The sequence below is a fragment of the Cnephaeus nilssonii genome (assembly GCF_951640355.1).
Source record: "Cnephaeus nilssonii genome assembly, chromosome: 2".
Lineage (NCBI taxonomy): Eukaryota > Metazoa > Chordata > Mammalia > Chiroptera > Vespertilionidae > Cnephaeus > Cnephaeus nilssonii.
In genome coordinates, this window is record NC_137073.1 from 60429124 (window position 1) to 60450820 (window position 21697).

Sequence of the window (21697 nt, forward strand, 5' to 3'; positions counted from 1 at the left end):
ATTTTTAGATTCAAAAGTGAGAAGTGTTCCTACCTTAAACTAAAAATCCCCAGACGATTACATGAAATAGTGGCTTTCAGACTCTGGACAGCAGGCGCCCAGGACAGTGCCCCTGAGAGGGAGAGGAGCAGGGAGGGGAGTTCCCAGGCTCCTGGAACAGCCTGGAGGAGGGGCCTGGCAGAAGCCATTGGTCTCCCTGGTATGAGGGGGAGGAGCTGGCAGTTCCCCAGGCCAGGGCCCCCCAGGGGCTCCAGGGAGAGCACCAGAGAGGGGAGCTGCAGAGAGAGCGCCAGATACGGAGGAAAGCCGCAGTCTGGGGCCGAGGCATAAGCACTGGGGCTCGCACAGGCCAGGCCAGGACGTGTTCCCAGCAGTGAGTCACTGGGTGGGACACGCAGATGAAAGGTAGTCCCCCTCCACAGGCGGCTCTGGCCCAGCCAAACAAAGCTTCAGAGCAAACCCCACAGGATCAAACTGCTTTCAGATAACCTAACTGTGTCCCGGAACAAAGCTCAAGAAAACTTAAGGCAACAACAAACAAGCACCCAACAAGACAAAATGTACTTCTGTTTGGCATCCAATAAAAAATTACAAGGCCTGCATAGAAGCAGGAAAATACAACTTATTTCCCATATGCAGGGAAATACAATGTTCAAAAGTATAGTTTCCTGATTGTAGTACTGCCCCCACGAATCACACATGTAATAAATTGGCTTAGAACTTATATACACATTTTGTACCAATGCCAATTTCCTAGCTGTGATACTGTACTCTACCTACATCAGATTCAGCCAATGGGGAAACTGGATGAAGGGTACATGGGATCTCTCCATACTATCTTTGCAAGGTCAAGGAAATCTATAATTATTTCAAAATAAAAAGCTTTTCAAAAGTATATTAAGGAGAGACATAGAAGATACTTAAAAACATACACAAGACATAGAAGATACTTAAAAACACACACACCCAAATCAAACTTTTAAGGATTAAATAAATACAAGGTCTCAGATGAAAACTACATCGGGATAAAGAACCAGGGAGAGCCTGGCCGAGGTGGCTCAGTGGCTGACCGTCCTCCTACGAACCAGGAGGTCACAGTTCGAGTCCCAGTCAGGGCACATGCCCAGGTTGGCTCAATCCCCAGTAGGGGGCATGAAGGAGGCAGCCAAACAAAGATTCTCTCTCATCATTGATGTTTCTATCTCTCTCCCCCTTCTCCCTTCCTCTCTGAAATCAATTATTAAAAAAAAAAAAGTGTGTGTGTGTGTGTGTGTGTGTATGTAAACCAATGAGATACTGAAAAAGAAAGGATCAGTGAACTTGGAGGTGTGGCAATAGAAACTACCCAGAATGAAACAGAGAGTAAAGGACCGGAGGGTAGAGAACAGAGCATCAGTGAGCGTGGGGCAACTTCCAGCAGCTAATACACGTACAACCCCAGCTTCCAGAGAGGAGAGAGATGAGGAAACAAAACCAAGTATTTGAAGAAAAAGTGGTTAAAACATCTGATGAAAAGTATAAGCCCACCACGCAAGCTCAGCAAATCCCAAGTAAGAGTGAAGAAAGAGGCAAGTTGGGTTTTAGACGGACATCCTCAACGACTTCCAGTGATGAGGAAACAGCCATCTGTGGGGAGAGAGCTCCTCCTCCTGTCCCAGCTAAGACATGGTGCCTTTCCCTGCCATGTAGTTGGTCAGAGTTCTTGCAGCCTGCAATCCACTGTCTTCTCCACCCAAAGTGCAGGGAAAAGGGACTAGACCACTTTTCAACCAAAGTAATAGCGAATATTCCATAGGGGGCTCTCAAGAGAGAGCTGGCCAGGGGATTCTGTAGCTGGCAATGATCTATGAGTAACAGATAGAATGTTACATGTGGCAAAAATTTTGAGCACACAAAAACTTTTGCATTAAATGAGTATGGAAAGCCTCAAAGGTTCAAGTTAGCAGCTGGCATGCTCAAATAGTTGCTTAAGTTATTTCTGAAACCCTGTTTGTTTAACTGTCTTCAGAAACTGCCACCTATTATTTGATTATTCCTAAAGGCAAAACAAATATTTATCCTCTGAATGGCAATCACATTTTTTTTAAACTATCAAAAGTTAATCAGATTCATATCTGGTAAATATGGGAAGGCTATTAAACTGGACAATATTGATTTTAGTGAAAAAATATTGAGGGGAAGATAAAACCTTTTTTGTGTTCTGAATGTAAAAGTAGAATTAGTTTCAAAATTAACTGAACAACAGACAACACCTTAACTACATAAATTTTCAGGTTACTACTGAATTTTATTTCATTGACTTAATGTCACTTTTCTTTCCTCTTTCACACCTGATGCTTCTTAAAACCAGTATAAGAAAACTGTGGTCAGAAATTAATTGATAGATTTTTTTCTTTCTTAGCATTTTCTAATCAGTCTTTTTTTTTTATCAGTGGCATCTTAAGTTTGATGAAATGTAGTAGTTTTCAGGACAAGAGCTCTCATTAAAATATATGTTTTGACATATCTGTTAACAAATCAGTTCCACTACTTAATAGTCACCCTGTGAAATGACAAGTATTGTATTTCCACATGAAAACACATGCTTTATTGGAAAACAATCTCTAGAATTGGATCGTTTTTCAAAAGGGTAAGCAGATTTCCCAACACTAGCAATTATAAATCTGTGACTCTTATTTAGAAATGTTCCTTCATACCCTGGTTGTAAATAGTCTGCAAAGAAGTACAAATTGCTTTTATTACCACAAGAAGTCTAAACGTGTGCTACCACAAAGGCAATGCAGCAAGTAGGATATGATGGCCTTGGGCAACACTGGTAAGTAAGTCATAAGTAAGTTATCCATTAACTCACAAGATTACACAGAAACGAGTTAAATGAGATGTACCATATACAACAGCCTTAATGACACACACTACGGGAGCCACACTTCAGTGAGGTGGAGTTTCTTCCTGATGACTCAGCGCCCAGTCATCATTAGCTCAAGTCTCTAGTTTCTAGTTTCGAGGTGGCTGCATTGACTTGGAGGCAGGAGAATACCATCCTTCTCCGGCCTCTGCCTCTGCTGAGACTCCGCTTCCCTCCAAGCCACATTTTCCACCTAAAAAAGAGGGAATGTCTGTCCCTACACTTTCTTCCACTGGGAACTGGAATGACTATTTTACTTTATGATCTTCTGAATGAAAACAGGGCACAGCACAAGGAAGAAAGAAGAAAAAAGTTAGAGAAGGAAGTTGCAAAAATGGGCAACAGTAAAAAAAAAAATCTACGGCATTGCCTTAGGTAGAATTCTTAAAATAGGTAATTTTATAACTAGTATCATTACTAGTTAAAAGCACAGACTGTGAGTAAGTCAATTCTGAGCTCCACTACTAAATAACTGTGACCTCAGACAGGTTACTTAAGCTGTGCATCAATTTCCTCCTCAGAAGACTGTAGTTGTAAGGTGTGTGTGTGTGTGTGTGTGTGTGTGTGTGTGTGTGTGTGTGTGTAATGCCTATATATGTGTTAGCTATTCTTAATCTCTAGTTCTCAACAAATGATTTCCAGTTCTCAACTACCTTTATCAAATCTATAGAAAATAGTGTTTATGTAATTCTCCTCCCCTTTTGTAAACTAGTTCTCACTAAAGTGTTAATAATTAATATAGTAATATCCCTCTTAGGAATACTGACAATTTAAAAGAGGACCCAGGGGAAGGTAATATTTCAATTCAAAGGTCAAGGAAGTTGCTAATGGTGGAATTTCAGGCATGAACAAGCCACCTGGAAAATCATTATTACATGGTGCCTCCTACATGTCCCTACTTGGTAAGATTGCCCCTTCAGGGGTGGGAATGTACCTTTAAGCCTCTTTAAATTGTGGTCACGTTTAGGGGGCATTTTTTTGTATTCACGTACATGTGTACTTTTCAGAGGAAAAGATAACAGTTTTCACCAGATGCCAAAGGGACCATGCACTAAAATTATTTAAGTCTTTGCCCTCTAAGCTGCTTAAATTTTTATTCTTTATCCATATCTAAGAGATGCACTTGTATTCAAACGTGTACTCCCTCCCTGCCTCACCCTCTCCCCTGCGCGCACACATACACACACACACACACACACACACACACACACACACACACACACAGCAGCAGCAGCAGCAGCAGCAGCCTTGCTCTGGAATTATCTCTTATGGGTTCCCAAGGAAAAAGGCTCACATATAAAACACTTTTCTCTTTCAAGGCCTAAGCAGACAAAGGCAGAGATGTAGATCTGATCATTGGTAAAACACTCTCTTCCATTATTATTTTATTATCTCTATTCTGTGTATTGTTCTTTCTCTTCTGATTAAAAAACATACATCCTATATAATAAAAGGGTAATATGCAAATCAACTGAATGGCAGAACGACCGGTCGCTATGACGCTCACTGACCACCAGGGGGGCAGACGCTCAACGCAGGAGCTGCCCCTGGTGGTCAGTGCACTCCCAACAGGGGGAGCGCCACTCAGCCAGAAGCAGGGCTCACAGGCTGGCAAGCACAGCGGCAGTGGCAGGAGCCTCTCCCGCCTCCACGGCAGCACTAAGGATGTTCGCCTGCCGGCTTAGCGGGGAGCCGGCCTAAGCCATCATTCGGACATCGCCCGAGGGCTCCTGGACTGCGAGAGGGTGCAGGCCGCGCTGAGGGACCCACCCCACTCTGAGTGCACGAATGTGGTGCACTGGGCCTCTAGTTTTAAAATAAAGAGAAAAATAGAAAGAAGAAAATGCATCACTCAAAATCTTGCCATGCAAGACAACTACTTTCAGTTATTTTCTATTTTTATGCAAATACAAAAATAAGTAATATGTGTTTTAAATGTTATATAAATGGAGTTGTAAGTCTCTCTTTTTTTAACCTAACAAACATTTTCCTCTCTCATTAAATGTTTTCAAAGCATAGTGTTAAAGATGCCTCAGTCACTACATCTGTGCCATAACTTCACTAATTCATTACTGCTGTACAACTGTTTCTCCCCTAGTTTGCTATAATGATAAAGTAAAGCTAGGATAAATATACTTGTGCATAGCCATCAAATACACCTCCGGTTATGTACTTGGAACAAATTCCTACAATTAGAATTTCTGGGTTAAAAAGGTTTAATTATTGTTTTGTGCATTAATCTCAGTTACTTATTCCACATTTCTAAATGTCATTTATGTTTTTATTAAAGGAAAAATCAAAATAAATGAACAAGGAATCCAATGAATTAAACAAACTGATGAATAAAATAGAACCAGAGGCATGGAAACATGGAAAAGACTAATGAATCTCAGAGGAAAGGGGGGTGGGGATGGGAAGAAATTAAACAAAGATCTTATATGCATATATGCATTACTTATGGACACAGAGATCAGGGTGGCGAAGGCCTGGGATGGGGCGGGAACTGGGTGGAGGGAGGCAATGGGGGGAAAAAGGAGGACATTTGTAATACTCTCAGCAATGAAGTTTTTTTTTAGTTTAATCATATTTCTAACATTTCAATCTTATAATTTGTAAATTTTCAAATATTTGAAGAAATTTTACACGAGAAGTCAAAAGCAAGCCTCTTTCTTAAAACACCCCCCCCCCCCTTGCCGAAACCGGTTTGGCTCAGTGGATAGAGCGTCGGCCTGCGGACTCAAGGGTCCCAGGTTCGATTCCGGTCAAGGGCATGTACCTTGGTTGCGGGCACATCCCCAGTAGGGGGTGTGCAAGAGGCAGCTGATCGATGTTTCTCTCTCATCGATGTTTCTAACTCTCTATCCCTCTCTCTTCCTCTCTGTAAAAAATCAATAAAATATATTAAACCCCCCCCCCCCAACATATGCTAATTCAGAAAGACAAAATCAACAGTGTGTTCCCACCGCTGAGGCTAGAAATGTTTTATTCCATCCATTTGTTAACACTGCACAACAGCAGGAATTTCCTCCTTTTAACCACTGGGTGTCCCCTGAACTATACATTTAGCATTCGGGCAGCTAGATAGCAAGCATAGTATCATATCTAAGAAGTATTTCAGCAACTTCTCGTCTGTGTAGCTGGTAGTACGAACCTTCATTATCTTTTAAACGTGTTATTTTTAAAGTTCATTAGCGATTCAACTTTCTGTTCAGCTTTCACTATTCAGTGAAATAGTTTCAGATTTTACTGAGTGTAACTCAGTGTTTAAAGAAAGGAAGCAGAAAAAAATGAGTAACAAAATTATATTCAGAGAAGCAATTTCTTATCCAGGTGCTAAGTGAAACCAAAATTGAAATGGGAATAGGATTTCATTTTAGCTCTCAATTTCCTATAAAGAGAAATGTTTTTCTTCAACACTGTATTTGCAGACTCAGCATGATCTATTTCTGGGCTATACTAACGTCCCAAAACTCTGCTCCTTGAGCTCAAATCAGACGACCTAGGAATCAGAGGCTTGATCTGCAAAAGGGAAAGCCCAGGGATGCCAATCTCAATGTGAATTAGCCACCAGGAAGTCTAGAGCCCTAGGAATGGAGATGAACATATGTTTAGAAATCACTCATAAGTTCTTTCCAAATAATGTCCCTATTTGCTATTGTTCGATTAATCATTGAATCCATTTACCTATAAACAACTGGGAAATAATTCAAGAAATCTGTAACATGTAATGCATCTTGGCACACTCATCTCTTTTTGTATAAACACCAATTTCAACTTTTTTTTTTTTTTTGCTTTATCTGATGTTCAGCACATGAATCCATGTCTGACACTGAGACAGAAGAGGCATCCGTGCAGAATCCCCACTGACTCCCTCACAATCATAGCAGAAACAGCTCCACAGGGACCTACAATATCTCCAACTAGAAATATTATTAGCTTAAAACCTTCTCATAAAACAGCTTCTCATAAAACTGTTTATTGAATGATGATGTAAAAGGTCTCTATTTTAAACATAGGTTTTGGCATATGTTCCTAGGTGTTACACTTGGTTGGTTCTAAAACAGAAGACTAAGCTTAATGAACTACAAAACTTTCTTCCTTTATTCATGGGTAGGGCTCTGCAATACGTAATCAAGAAAGGAATTTGAGTCCTGTCCCATCCCATGGTTAGAAATCAATACAGGGCTCGCCTTTATCGCCATGGGAGCTCTCTTTGTTGCCCTAAAAATTAATAATAATAATAAAGTAATGGTAATAATAACAACAACAGTAACAGCAGCTAGCATTGACAGAGCACTTTGTATGTTCACAATCGGTGAACCACCTGTGTCATGAGTGGTGAAACAGAGCAAGCCTACACATCCCCGAGAGCTGGAACACTCAGGCTCCTCGTTTAGAAATGCAACTACCTAGAAAGCCTAGGCATGAGGCAGTCTACCTTTATTCCCCATTGGTGACTCTTTCTATGCGAGTGTCTCTTCTTTCTGAACTAAGCCAAGGTTTCAAAATCTGAGGACCAATTAAGCAGCATCCGGAGTGCGTTCAGTGGAGTGGGGCAAGGCGTGGGAGGGCGGGCTGTGGAGGTGGTACGCTGCAGCCTGGGAGAGCAGTGGTCCTAAGTAAAGTGGTCTCCTTGGGGACAGGGGTAAGAAGAGCCCCTTTAGCAGTAAATGGGCGAAGGAGTGACGTTTTTCTATGCATGTCATTTCGCACAGGTGACCGTCTTCTGTACTGAACAAAAGCCTGTTAATAGCGGGGATTTTGCCGGTAGTGTACATATCCACCTGCCAAACAGATGTCGATCTGAGGAGACTGAACCAGCCTGAACATGGCCAGAGCGGGGCTGTGGGCAACAGGCTCATGCGTATGGACAAACCAGATGTACACAGAGTTCTACTTCAAAATGGTCACACAGAAATAAAGAAATCTGGACTCTCAAAGACACTGCAGAGGAAGAGAGAGAGCATCATTTTCCTGAAGACTGAAAAAGAGAATAGATCTCACAAAATGATATGCTACAAGAAGAAAATTTTAGAAAAAGGTTTTCATCCTTAATAGGAAACAAGATGGTCTTACCTCCACGAAACCTGAGAGCTGCAGTCAGAACTGATTGAGATGGAGAGATAACAGAGTGAGACAGAAAGATAAGTGGACCGTAGAGGGGGCTGCAAGTAAACACCCTCCCCCCGCAACAAAAAGGGGGCAAAATTTAAATGTGCATTTTAAGTTTCAAAGAGCAGCCTTTAGATGATAGAAATAAAAATATGGGGGATAAACTTCAGAAACTCTCCCAGAACGCAAAGGTAAAGGTCCAAGAGAGAAAACTGTAAGGCAGTTTTGCAATGCAAATGCTTGAGATTGGATTAGAGTTAATGCCTATGAGAATGTATTTGTCTGTTTATACAATCATTATGAATTTGTTAGGTCCTTCTCAGAGACAGAGGAATTATAAAACCAGTTGTTTTCTCCTGGTTGCAACTTTCCAAAGTCCTCTTCTGTACCCTTTTTTTCTTGCACCTCCAAATGAAATGCAGCAGAATAATAAAGGGAGAAGAAAAACCACCAAGAAGTACCCTGAGCATAGAAAGCAAATTTTCAAACTGACTTTATTTCAAAGGCCTAGGTCTGTCCTTGGAAGTCCAACCAATATGTTTACATATGTTGAGGACAATGCGATATTTAACCTTTGGAATGCATGCTAGTTTGAAAATGGATTACCAAAACCCAAAATACGCTTCCTAATCTTACCTCTTGTTCAGCAGAGCAGTCGTAAGAAAAATATTTGGGAGAAAGAATCAGTTTCGGGAAATCCTTCTCTGGTAATCTTGAGAAGCAACCACAGTGGGAGGCAAGGTAGATAACAATTCAAGATTGGACTCGGTTTCATAATTGTGAATACAAAGGCTAAAATAATGCCTAATGCACGATGACTTCCTTGAACTGTCTCCAAGGCCACAGCATTTCCTCAATGACTTATTTTCACATAACATACAGAATTAGAGGCTCCTTGGCCACCAAATCATCCCACCCACAGGTCTGTCCGCCCCGGTAAGTAGGCCTGGGCAGAATTTGGTGAGATAACAAACCATCTTCCATCTCAGACTATATGAATCTCTACAGTGTTTTACTCCATGGGAGGTGGGACAAGCCTCTACCCCCTCCTTGCTTCTATTGGCCAGGACAGAGCAGAACAGACCCACACGTCCACGCTCTGACATAAGTACAGGAGCTGTAAATCTGAATTTCTCATGTGTTATGAAACAATGTTGGAATTGTTTGAATCGGCTGATAAAGAGAAGAAACGTTCCTTCCTCCTTTTCTTGAGGTAGAAGTTCATTTAGTCTGCCTCCTCAGACAGAAATCTCGAATTCTCCCCTGGCTGCATCTGTAACAGGGCTCCTTATCAGTTTGGCCAAGCCCTTTATAAAAATGGAAATAAGGCACTTTATAGTCCAGATATTATAAAAAATAAGTCCCAACACTATGTTATCAATCATGCACACCCAACAATGCATGCACACTCCAGATGTAATACGTAAGCTTCCACATAATGATAACCTAATTGGGGCGAAATAGCCTATAAGAACTAGACTACTAACCACCTGACTGTACTCAAAATGATTTTCTTTTTTTGTACAAATAGTTTAATCTTGAGTAATATTAATAGAGAACAACATCTAAAAATATTATATCTTTATTTGGAGAATAAAGATACACTACAGTTTTCAAACAGAAAATTATTTGATAGTCCTGGCCAGTGTGGCTCAGTTGGTTGGAGCACTGTCCCATTGCACCAGAAGGTTGCCAGTTTGATTTCCGATCAGGGCATATACCTAGGTTATGGGTTTGATCCCTGATCGGGGCACATACGGGAGGCAACCAATTGATGTATCTCTCTCACATGCAAGTTCCAGTCTCTCTCTCTTTCTCTTTGCCTTCCTTTCCCTCTTTCTCCCTTTCTAAAATCTTTTTTTAAAAAAAAGAACATTATTTGATAGAAAACTTATCTAGGAATATATTTTAAGAGTAAGATTGATAAGGGAACTGAATAATATTATATAGATTTTCATGCTTGTGAAGAGGAAAAATGTGGTTTTCATATTAACATTTAGTTTTTAATAATTTAACCAAGAAGCCGGTAAAAAGCTTAATAACATTTTACTTTTTCTCTTTCAAAAAACATTTGCCTTCCGTGGTTACAAAAATGTACTGCAAGTTTTCTTAATAAGAAATAATCTAAATTATATTCTCAAGGGTAGTGGAAAGCAAAGGAGTAAACCTTAGTGCATATAATTCCTGGCTGATTCTAGCCATTATATTCTCCTGACATATGGAATATATTGAAAATAAACAGAAAGAGGAGCGAACTTTCTATAAACATGTTGATAAAATAGAGAAAAATAAAATGACCACTTGATGCTGTTCTAACTTTGCACATCGTTTTCAGGAGCTATTTAGCAAGTTGGAATGAAACAATTTCTATTGAATGAAGATGAGTCTACCTATTGAGATTTAAAAGGTAAAAAGCAGCAAAAGGGAGGCAAGCCCAGAGCCCTTTTGAAGGACAGCACTTTCACATGACCTTCCCCTGGAGGAGCAGGCCAGTGCTGCCCGTGCACACAATGGTGCACCGCTCACTGAAAGGAGAAACTCACAGGCTCCCAGAAAACCCATCTCAGAGTGGGGAGGTTTGGTTTTACTAGCATTTCCACAGAATCACTCCAAAGAAAAATAGTTCTTTCTCTCCTCCTTTTGTTTACGAACTTGAATGTCTGGTTAATCCAGGCCATCACTGTCCTCCTTTCACAGTGCACTCCAATTTTAAAAAGATTTCCTCATGTGGAATCTAAAGAACAATATAAACAAACGAAATGGAAATAGACTCAGATGCTGAGAACAGACTGATGGCTGCAGAAGGGAGGGGAGTTGGGGCTGCATGAAAAAGGTGAAAGGATTGAGAAGTACAGATTGGCAGTTACAAAATAGTCACTGGGATGTGAAGTACAGCATAGGGAATATAGTCAACAATATTGTATTGATTATGTATGGTGCCAGGTGGGCACTTGAAATATCGGGGGGGGGGGATCACTTTGTAAAATATATATAATTGTCTAACCACTATGCTGTACACCTGAAACTAATGCAAAATAATATTGAATGTAAACTATAACTGAAAAATAAAATAAAATAAAATAAAGAGATTTCTGTTTCCACTGCAGCATTTGGATTCCCCTTCTCAATCTGCCATGTTCACAACAGAACATTTAAGATTCACCAATTCCTATGGGAAAAATACCCTAAATAATTTAGTTATTTTTCTAAAGGTTCTTTCTCCAGGAGCATTTTACTTTATTGTTAATTCTCACATGAGGATATTTTTTCCCCCACTGCTTTTCAGAGAGAATGAAGGGAGAGAGGGAGAGGGAGAAAGAGAGAGAGAAACATCGATGTGAGAGAGACACATCCACTGGTAGCCTCCCGCATGCACTACAATCGAGAGCGAGGAGCAAACCTGTAACCCAGGTACGTGCCCTTGACTGGGAATCAAACCCACGACCTTTTGGTGTGTGGGCCAACACTCTAACCAATGAGCAACACAAGCCAGGGCAAGCATTTTATTTTTTAATGATTTCCATTTATATTCTTGAATTAAATTTAGTTAAAACTAAATTTGCCAATATACCAGTAGGAACTCTTTGCTACCTCATTATTTGTTTCAGTGAAGAATTCACAATTTAAAAGCAAGAGAAAATGAAAACCCAGTATTGTGGAAATTACCTCATCTGCTCCTTTCTTTTCTCCTGACCTGGAAGGCGATCCACTGTCTTTTTCATAGACATGCTGTAAAAAAAAAAAAAAGATAATGTTTAATAGAGGGAGGTGATACAAGATAATATAATAGTGACTTTAATCCCAAAGGGCTAAATATATAGACTGTCAAGAACAAGGACCCCTTTAATCTTCCTCCTGGGAATGTTGATAATTCTATCCCCACTGATATGGGTGGCTTTCAAAACTCAAGGGAAACTACAGACATGCATTTGGGGTGTAGAAAGTCAGTCTATAATTAACCAGACACAGATCTGATGGTGATGCTAAGGTGGCATCTCATCTCCTACAAAATGCCAAATTGCCAGTGTGGGAGACGTCTGTTTCCTGAGGGAGATGAGATGTCTGGGGGTCATGCTGAGGGTAAAGCCTCCGTCAGCATGGACAAGAGGGAGGACCAGATTTTCCCAGTCAGCCATCACTTCGATGGCTCTTGGAATTCCCTACAGCTCTTCTAAGTATTCACCAGTTCAGAGAGATAAACCCTGAAGTGGCAAGACCACACCTGCAACTTCCACTCACTACGGCTTTAAAAGTTCGTAATATCCAGAAACAGAATGATTTTTCTCACTAGAACACTGGGGATGAATGCAAGTACTTGTATGTGGTACATAAAAACTTCAAGTAGCTTACCGGCTCATTTGTTTTGATGCTACGGTAAAATAAGCTATAAAGTTTATTGATTTTTTTGAAAACTGAAAATTGCATATTCCTGACAAGAGTACAAAGAATTATTTCATTTTTTTTGCATATTGTGGGATGTTCAAAAAAGTGGGAAAATGAAGCCTAAATAATTTTTTTTAAAAAAGCTCATCATTGGGTTCAATCACAATTATCTTCAGTTCAACCAAAATATAAAATTCCATTACATTCCCTAGAGCAGAATCATAACATGGTATGTAGGTAATTGAAATTAGCCAGATTAAGAGTTGCAATAGTAATAATAATTATATCATTCTTTATTATTTACAAAGCACTTTCAGATACATTCTTATTTGACAATAAAAGTGGCTCATATGATTTCGTGGATAAAATACTAAGAATGAGAGTCAATTGCTGTGTTTTTCACAAGGATAGACACCTAACAAATGGGAAAAATTTACAAAGCAAGTCTTCTGACTTAAAATCTATTGTTTGTCATTATACAAACAGCAAGATAGAATACTATTCCCTTTAATCATATCAACAGATATTTTAGTAAAATTAAAAAAAAAGGCCAAGGAATGCCCAACACATGGGCATCTCTGTATGAAAGACTATGAAGAAATCACTGTCATGAATGGGAACTTCTTCCCCACATGACAAGCTCTCATGGATTGGTGAGTGGAATCCGCAGAAAAGCAGGCAGCTGCTGCACTAGCCTGTGAATGAAGCCCTCTACACAGGGCTCGTTTTACCCACATGTCCTAGTCAGGAGTCTGTTTGTCCCCAGTTGAGAGCAATCAGTACTGAGTAGTTAATAAATCTTGGGGGGGGGAAACGCCATTTAAAAGCCCATATGCACCAAAGCAAGGTGGGAATTGGTAAGTTTTAGAAAATTTGGTGAGCAAAAGATTCCTAAAGGCCAGACTAGGGGGAAGAATTCTTCGGCACTTGGAGACAGAATTTGAGAGGGACAGATGTGCAGTGATAGAGATTTAGTCGGTCTGTCTCCTCCCAGAACTGGTCATTTAGAGCCATGATATCACATTCATTTATAATCTCCAATTCCATATCTTTGTCAGATTAGATATAGGTAATAACACAACAGTATCCACTGTTTTACTGAACACACTGTCTAGAGTGTCTCATTTACTTGCCAGGAGGTATTATTATTCCATTTTACAAATAAAGAGGCAGTTTGCTCTAGTCAATGCAAGGTTCCATGTTCTCCACAAGGTCTCAATCTGCTTTCTACTCATGTAGCAAATATATGTTATGATTTATTACCCCACAGTAAATGTACAGCTTTTTCTGTCTATTGGTATTCAGATATTTTTCTTTAGAAATTTTTAAAAAGTTGTTTCCTGATGGTGTTTCAAGTTGCATTTCTCCAGATTAAGCAACAATATCAGTTACATGCTTTCATTGAAATGCTCAAAATTATTCAAAATAATGTTGGTTCTAAATAATAGTTTGGAACATATATATACATATATATATGTATACATATGTGTATATATATATATAACAAATATTTTTTAAATGTTAAGTTATAATGACAACTTATAAAACTTATGGATTTTAAGAATTGGTATTTTGTCATTTTAAAAGAAATATTTGCTCTCAATAGGAAGCTTTTTTATAATATTCAAAAGCATAATGACAAAAGTCACATAAACAAGTGGCAAAAATTTTAGGAACTGTATGTATTGTATTTTTCCATTTTCTACTTTTAACCTGGCTTTTTGTTATAAAACTAGAGGCCCAGTGCACGGATTCATGCACATTGAAAGGAAATTAATTAGAAGAAATATTTTAATATCACTATTTTCCCTTTCTCTATAATAGAAGTATCAACCAAATTCACGATCGACAATGACAGATCAAAACACACGCATGCGATTGGCACCAGCCAGAGCTTTATATGTATCGCACATGCACGAGTCAACTTAGCCTTGTATATATAGAGAATAAACTTGCTTAATTATACTTGCTTTCTGATTTAGCTAAACTTTTTCCAGCCCAGTGAAGCACCCCAACTTCTCTTTCACGTAAGTGTCAGCAACACAGCAATAAATACCAACACAAAGCAGATTATTATTGTAGATCATGCAGAAAGAACAAAGGGTAAAATATTTAACTGCAGCAGTGTTTGACTATATTCTTTGCAGTGAGAAAACCTGAAGTCATTTTCAAGGTCCACCATTTCTTACTTCTTTTCAGTTGGGTCAAGTTTCTAAACTTTCTAAATCTCCATTTTCCGGCTAATGAAAAGAAAATAGGATTCTACCGAGTCTCCTATTTACCTACTCCAGTACTTCTGTGAGGATCAAATGAGATGAGGCATGGGAAAATGCTTAACAGACATTCGGTTTAACTGTAAAATGTTTGTACCTGGCTATAAAGCAAATTGTGTTCCTAGGCTGAAGAAACTCCAAGGAAGCTAGTTGCAAGGGAGAGGAAGCTGGTCGTTGCTACGTGATGTTATTACCCAGTGCCCAAGGCAACCGTTCTGGGCTGGGCTGGGCTGTGGGCCGCGTTTTGTGCCATGAGGTCTCAGCAGCAATGGCTGCGATTTGGTGGGCTGTCGCTCTGGGGTGGTGGGGGCCTGTGTCCCACTTGGGAAAAGCTGAATGTTACTTTGTTGGCGCCAGGTCTGCAGTGACGTTTCTTTGTAAATGGCCAGTGCATGTCACGTCAGCTCCTGCGTTGAGCATCTGTCCCTTGGTGGTCAGTGCATGTTATAGTGACTGGTCAGACAGTTGGAAGGACTTAGCATATTAGCCTTTTATATATATAGATTTTGGTAACATACAAAAGGTTGAAAGAATACACTAAATGCCAATATTCTCACCACTTAGATCCAACAACTATTAACACAGATCTATGTATCTGTCATATATTATAGACAGATACATAAATATATTTATCTATGTTTGTATATGTACCTATATTTGAAAGTAAATTGGAAATGTCCTGAAACTTTATCCCTAAATATTTCACCATGTATCTCCTTAAAATGAGGACTTTTCCCATGTAACTCCACCATCGTGACTTTAAGAGAATTAACAAGTATTATTAATGCCATTCAATGTCCAGTAAATAGCAACTTTCTGAATGAACCATTGCCCTGATCCTTTTATGGGGCTCATTCAACACTCAGCGTTCAATTAATGATGTGAAATCAATTATATCTTTTTACTGAGAGAGTATCAAAGTGCCTAATGTTTTAATTCAAGGAACAATTGAGCACTTTTGACATAATTGAGATGGTGAAATGAAATATTTGGGAAATATGTCAAATTTTATCCAGTTTAGGAATCTGCAGGAAGACTTTCTAAGAACAAAGAGAGAAAACTTTGTCTGCTACTACTATGTGAGGCTGTGAGATGGGGAGAGGTGATGAGCATGAGAAAGGAAGGAGAGAGAGGTCAGGGAAGAGAATCAAACCACAATCCCAATAAATCCAAGCAGTTTTCCACGAGGAAAAAGAAACTAACATGTACTAAGCATCTACTAAAAAGAATAGAAGATCTGTTTATTCTTAGGTATCTTTATTTTTTTGTTGCAATGGTAAATGGGATTATTTTTTTAGTTTCTCTTTCTGTGAGCTCATTATTGGTGTATAAAAATGCCAAAGATTTCTGAGTGTTAATTTTGTATCATGCTATGTTGCCAAATTCATTTATTAAATCCAGTAGTCTCTTTATGGAGTCTTTAGCATTTTCTAAGTACAATATAATGTCATCTACAAATAATGACCATTTTATTTCTTCTTTTCAAATTTGGATAGCTTTTATTTCTTCTTCTTGTTTGATTGCTATGGCTAGCACTTCCAATACTATGTTGAACAGGAACTGTGAAAGTGGGCATGCCTGTCTTGTTACTGTTCTTAGGGGAAATGGTTTTAGTATTTGCCTATTGAGTATTATGTAGGCTATTGGTTTGTCTTAAAGGCTTTTATTATATTGAGGTATGGTTCCTTTATTCTCACTTTGCTGAGAGTTTTTATCAAAAAAGGGTGTTGAATTTTGTCAGATGCTTTTCTACATCAATTGATATGATCATGTGGTTTTTGTTTTTCAATTTGTTTATGTGAAGTATCACATTTACTGATTTGCAGATATTGTACCATCCTTGCATCCCTGGAAGAAATCCCACTTGGTCATGGTATATGATCTTTTTAATGTTAAAGAGGTAAAAAGACCTGTATGCAGAAAACTACAGAACATTGAAAAAAAGAGATAGAGGAAGATATAAATAAGTAGAAGAATATGCCGTGTTCATGGATTGGTAGAATCAACATCATTAAAATGTCTATACTACCAAAAGCAATCTATAGATTCAATGAAATCCCATTAAAATACCAAGGGCATATTTCACAGAGCTAGAACAAACTCTTCAAAAATTTATATGGAATAAAAAAAGATCCTGAATAGCCATAGCAATTCTGAGAAAGAAGAACAAAGTTGAAGGGATTACAACACCAGACATCAAGCTATATTACAAAGCCACTGTTCTCAAAATTGCCTGGTACTGGCACAAGAACAAACATATAGACCAATCGAAGTGAACAGTGAACCCAGAAATCAACCTAAGCCATTATGGTCAATTAATATTTGACAAAGGAGGCTAGAGCATTCAATGGAGTCAAAACAGTCTCTTTAATAAATGGTGCTGGGAAATTTGGTTAGATACATGCAAAAAAATGAAACTAGATCACCAACTTATACCACACACAAAAATAAACTCAAAATGGATAAAGGACTTACACATAAGATGGGAAATCATAAAAATCTCTGAAGAGTCCATAGGCAGCAAAATATCAGACATATGTCATAGCAATATCTTTACCAATACAGATCCTAGGACAATGGAAACTAAGGAGAAAATAAACAAATGCAACTACATCAAAATAAAAAGCTTCTGCACAGCAAAAGAAACCATCAACAAAACAAGAAAGCCCACTGCATGGGAGAACATATTTGCCAATGTTATCTCCGGTAAGGGTTTAATTTCCAAAATTTATAGGGAACTTATACAACTTAACAAAAGGAAGATAAACAATCCAATCAAACAATGGGCAAAGGACCTAAATAGACATTTTTCGAAAGTCAACATATAGAAGGCCAAGAGACATATGAAAACATGCTCAAAGTCACTAATCATCCAAGACATGCAAATTAAAACAACAATGAGGTACCATCTCACACCTGTCAGAATGGCTATCATCCACAAATCAACAAACGACAAGTGCTGGTGAAGATGCGGAGAAAAAAGAACCCTTGTGCACTGCTGGTGGGAATGCAGACTGGTGCAGCCACTGTGGAAAATAGTATGAAGTTTCCTCAAAAAATTAAAAATGGAGCTCCCATTTGACCCAGTAATCCCATTTCTAGGAATATAACTCAATAAAACAGAAATACCAATCAGAAAGGAGATATGCACCCCTATGTTCATAGCAGCACAATTTACAATAGCTAAGATTTGGAAACAGCCTAAGTGCCCAACAGCAAATGAGTGGATTAAAAAACTGTGGTACATCTACACAATGGAATACTACACTGATGTAAAAAGAAAGAAGTCTTACCATTTGCAATAGCATGGATGGACCTGATAGCATTATGCTAAGCAAAAAGCCAATCAGAGAAAGATAAATATCACATGATCTCACTCATTTGTGGAATATAATGAACAACATAAACTGATGAACAAAAATAGATCCAGAGACATAGAAGCATAAATAGACAGTCAAACCTCAGAGGGAAGGCAGGAGAGGGAGGGGGACGGGTGGTAAGAGATCAACCAAAAGACTTGTATCCATGCATCTGAGCATAACCAATGGGCACAGACAACAGGGGGGTGGGGGCATGTACTGGGAGGTGGGCGCAGGCAGGGAGAGGTCAATGAGAGAAAAAGGAGACGTATGTAAAACTTCCAACAATAAAGTATTAACATAAATAAATAAATAAAATGGGGAAAAAGTAGAGGATCTGAAAGGTGAGGTCTTCCCTGGTCATACCACGTGTCAGGATTACAGTCTATGGCCAGAGGCTGGGTTACGCTGCATCTAGTTAAAAGCTAGCTGAGATCTTGAGATTCACATCCAAAAAGTCTCAATCCAGCCCTAGCTGTGTTGCTCAATGGTTAGAGCATAGGTCCCCCCCAGACCGTAGGATCACGGGTTCAATTCAGGTCAAGAGCATGTACCTCAGTTGCCGGTTGGGGTGCATGCGGGAGGCAACCAATCGAAGGGTCTCTCTCACCTCGGATGTTTCTCTCTGTTGCTTCCCCTTCCTTCTGAAAGGGTTAATCAAGGAACAGGGCTAACTCAGCAGGGCTAACAAAAGAAAGCTCGTCCTGCGAGCCTAAGCCTTATACAAACATGTTCCCCTTGAGTGGTTATTTTACAGAAATTCCTGAAGACCCTAATTCTTGCACAGCCCCCCGGAGGAAGGACGTCTGGCACCAGCAGAAGGACAAAAGGGCAAGACTGTAAAACTACAACCAGGGTGGGGGGTGGGGGATGGGGGGTGGAGGTAGGGGCACGGTCCTGATACATGTCAGGACCTGATACATGGTCCTGATACACGGTCAACCCATCTGCAGCTCTCCCTGAGCACGTAAAAAGCGTGCTCTCTCCCCATTTGCCACTGGTTTCTTTCTCGAAATCAGTCCACCTGCACCCAGGTGCCATGAATAAATATCATTTTGATTACACTGAGGCTTGAGTCCATTCTGTGTGACGCTGGTCCAACCCCAAACCTTTCACCTTCCACTCTCTCTAAAATTCAATGAAAAAATATCCTCAGGTAAGGATTAACAAAAACAGTCTCAACCCAATGCTCTGAAATGAAAATCACCACGCACAAAAAAAGGCAAAACAAAACCCTTCTTTTCTAAGACTGGTTTGTTTTATAAAATTAGTCAGTCACACAATACTTGTACATTTCATCCTGCAGAAGCTGCTGGAGATGAGACCAAACAAAGGTAGAGCAGGAGGCCAGCCCTAAAGCAAGGAACATTTCCCTGGGAAGACCAGGCCACCCAAGACAGGAGTGCAGAAGCAGGGAAACAAATGAAATAAAGGGCTTTCCTTTCCTCCCTCAAAAAGGAATAATTTTCCAAACGATGTCCAGCCGTGACATCACCACGTATTTGGGAAGTACAGCTGTCTTTGTCCTCATTCTAGGAGACGGCAGTAATATGCTAAAATCTTCTACCCTAGCAAACCAGACCCTGAACCTGTCAGGAAATAACGAGGGCCAGGGGCAGTAAGACTGGAGCCGTGCTCCCACCCAGCTGAGGACCTTCCAGCATTTGGGCACCCTCCCTATCGTGACCCAGATGCACCATGACACAGACACAGACAAGGGCATACTTTGCACAGAATAAGACACAATCAACAAACTTCTACACATGTGAACGAGGAGAGAAGGCAGAAACAAATGAGCTTTTCCAAGTCCAAGGCCAGCTGTGAAAGAGCACCCAACACTGAAATGTCTTCACTTTATTAAAAAAATAAAGATACAGTTTCTAGGGGGTGACAAAAACATTCTAAAGTTAAATGGAGCCCTGACCGGTTTGGCTCAGTGGATAGAACGTCAGCCTGCAGACTGAAAGGTCATAGGTTCGATTCCGGTCAAGGGCATGTACCTTGGTTGCGGGCACATCCCCAGTGGGGGGTGTGCAGGAGGCAGCTGATCGATGTTTCTCTCTCATCGATGTTTCTAACTCTCTATCCCTCTCCCTTCCTCTCTGTAAAAAATCAATAAAATATTAAAAATTAAATTAAATTAAATTGAGGTGATGGTTGTACCACCCTATGAGTACATTAAAAATATTAAATTGTATGTTTTAATGGGTGAATTTATGGTTTGTGAATTATATTTTTTAAAAGTTGTTTTAAAAAACCGTGAAAGTTATTTGAAAATTTTCTTTCTTCAACTTGGAGACCAGTATTTGCATGAGATCAGTATTTGCATGTCCAGCGCCCACTGTACCAAAACCATGAAGCAATAAAATGTTATCTTGGTGCCCTCTGGACTTTCCCAGGGCACAAAGCTCAGCTCTCACTGCACCACCACTGCACCTACTGGGGAAGGCTTGTTCCGGGGCCTCCTAAGGATCAGGAAGCCTGCGGTCAGCAGGGGGTTCACCCGCAGAGAGGGCCACCAGGACCTGGGGCACGTTTGGAAACACTCACACTGGAGCCAGGGACTTGGAGCTGGTTTGCTCAGGGTGGGGCCTGGACATGAATATAGTTTCTAAAATTCCTAAAATGCAGCTAGGATTGGGAACCACTGGTTTTGCAGGGAGATTTGTGGCACCATGACTGGAAGTGGAGGTTTCTGCTCCTCAAATCACCCACTGAGTCAGCCTCGATGCGGGGCTTGTCCTGGTCAGGCAGGCTGGGGCAGCTCCGGGCCTCCTGGGTGAGCGCTGATGGCTCAGGGCCTTGTGTGCACACCAGCGTTTCCTGACTAACTCTGAGCCTTGCCCTATGCATGGCACGTCATATCTTCATGTCTGCACGTAAGTCACTATTTCCTTAGTAAAGCAAACTAGTTAGCACTTTATTGTAGACTCTCTTGCACACTGATTACTTCATAAATGTATATTTTGCCTTCCTAACCACATGGTAAATTCTATTCTTTTTTTTCCCCATGGTGGGGGTATGACAACTAAATCTTGATTGAATGAATACTTTCCACAAACCTCTTTCCACAAACCTCTAAATGTTCCCTGTGAATCACTTTTGCTCTTTTCAGGTCCATAAACTAGACAAAAGAACAAAAAGCTAAAATATATTAGAGACACTGTGCAAATTTAATATTTCCTGCCAAATCCCTTCAAATCTATTCTTCTGTGTATTTCGCTTGCTAAAACAGGATTGTTCAGCAAACAAGGAGGACCAAGATGTAACGCTGGTTTTGCTTTAACACAGTCTCCCTAGTGCAGTTCTGGGCCGCCCTGAGCCTGCCCTGTTGGTGTAGCAGGGATGTTTGCTGGCTCCCAAGATGGATGGTCTCAGGCTGGTTTGGCCAGAGGGAGGCACCAGCAAGAGACTGGAGGTGGTGGGTGGGCAGTATTTCCCCTCCTCTCTGCCTCTGGCAGCCTCTGCAGTAGGGTCTCCTGAAGGACAAGCCAATGGTGGTTCCAGCTTCTGCAGGGTGATCCAGCTCTTCCCTTTGTCTTTCCAGCCTAGGAATTGTAGCAGCTTCCTGCAATTTCTAACCTCTGGGTTGCCTCACCCACCCCAGTTGGCTTCCCAGCCTCTTCTATAACCTGGGTAACCAATTCCCTGCATTCCATTTCCTG

At 40.2% G+C, this 21697-nt stretch overlaps 1 protein-coding gene across 4 annotated transcripts in view; it reads right to left on the reverse strand.

The window, feature by feature from the left end:
* CAST (calpastatin) overlaps positions 1-21697 on the reverse strand; it is a 124604-nt gene that overhangs the window by 96061 nt on the left and 6846 nt on the right. For all 4 annotated transcript variants that reach the window (XM_079791486.1, XM_079791488.1, XM_079791485.1 and 1 more), the window contains exon 2: positions 11684-11746. In XM_079791486.1, the coding sequence (XP_079647612.1) occupies positions 11684-11746 (63 nt within the window). The remainder of the gene's footprint in view (positions 1-11683; positions 11747-21697) is intronic.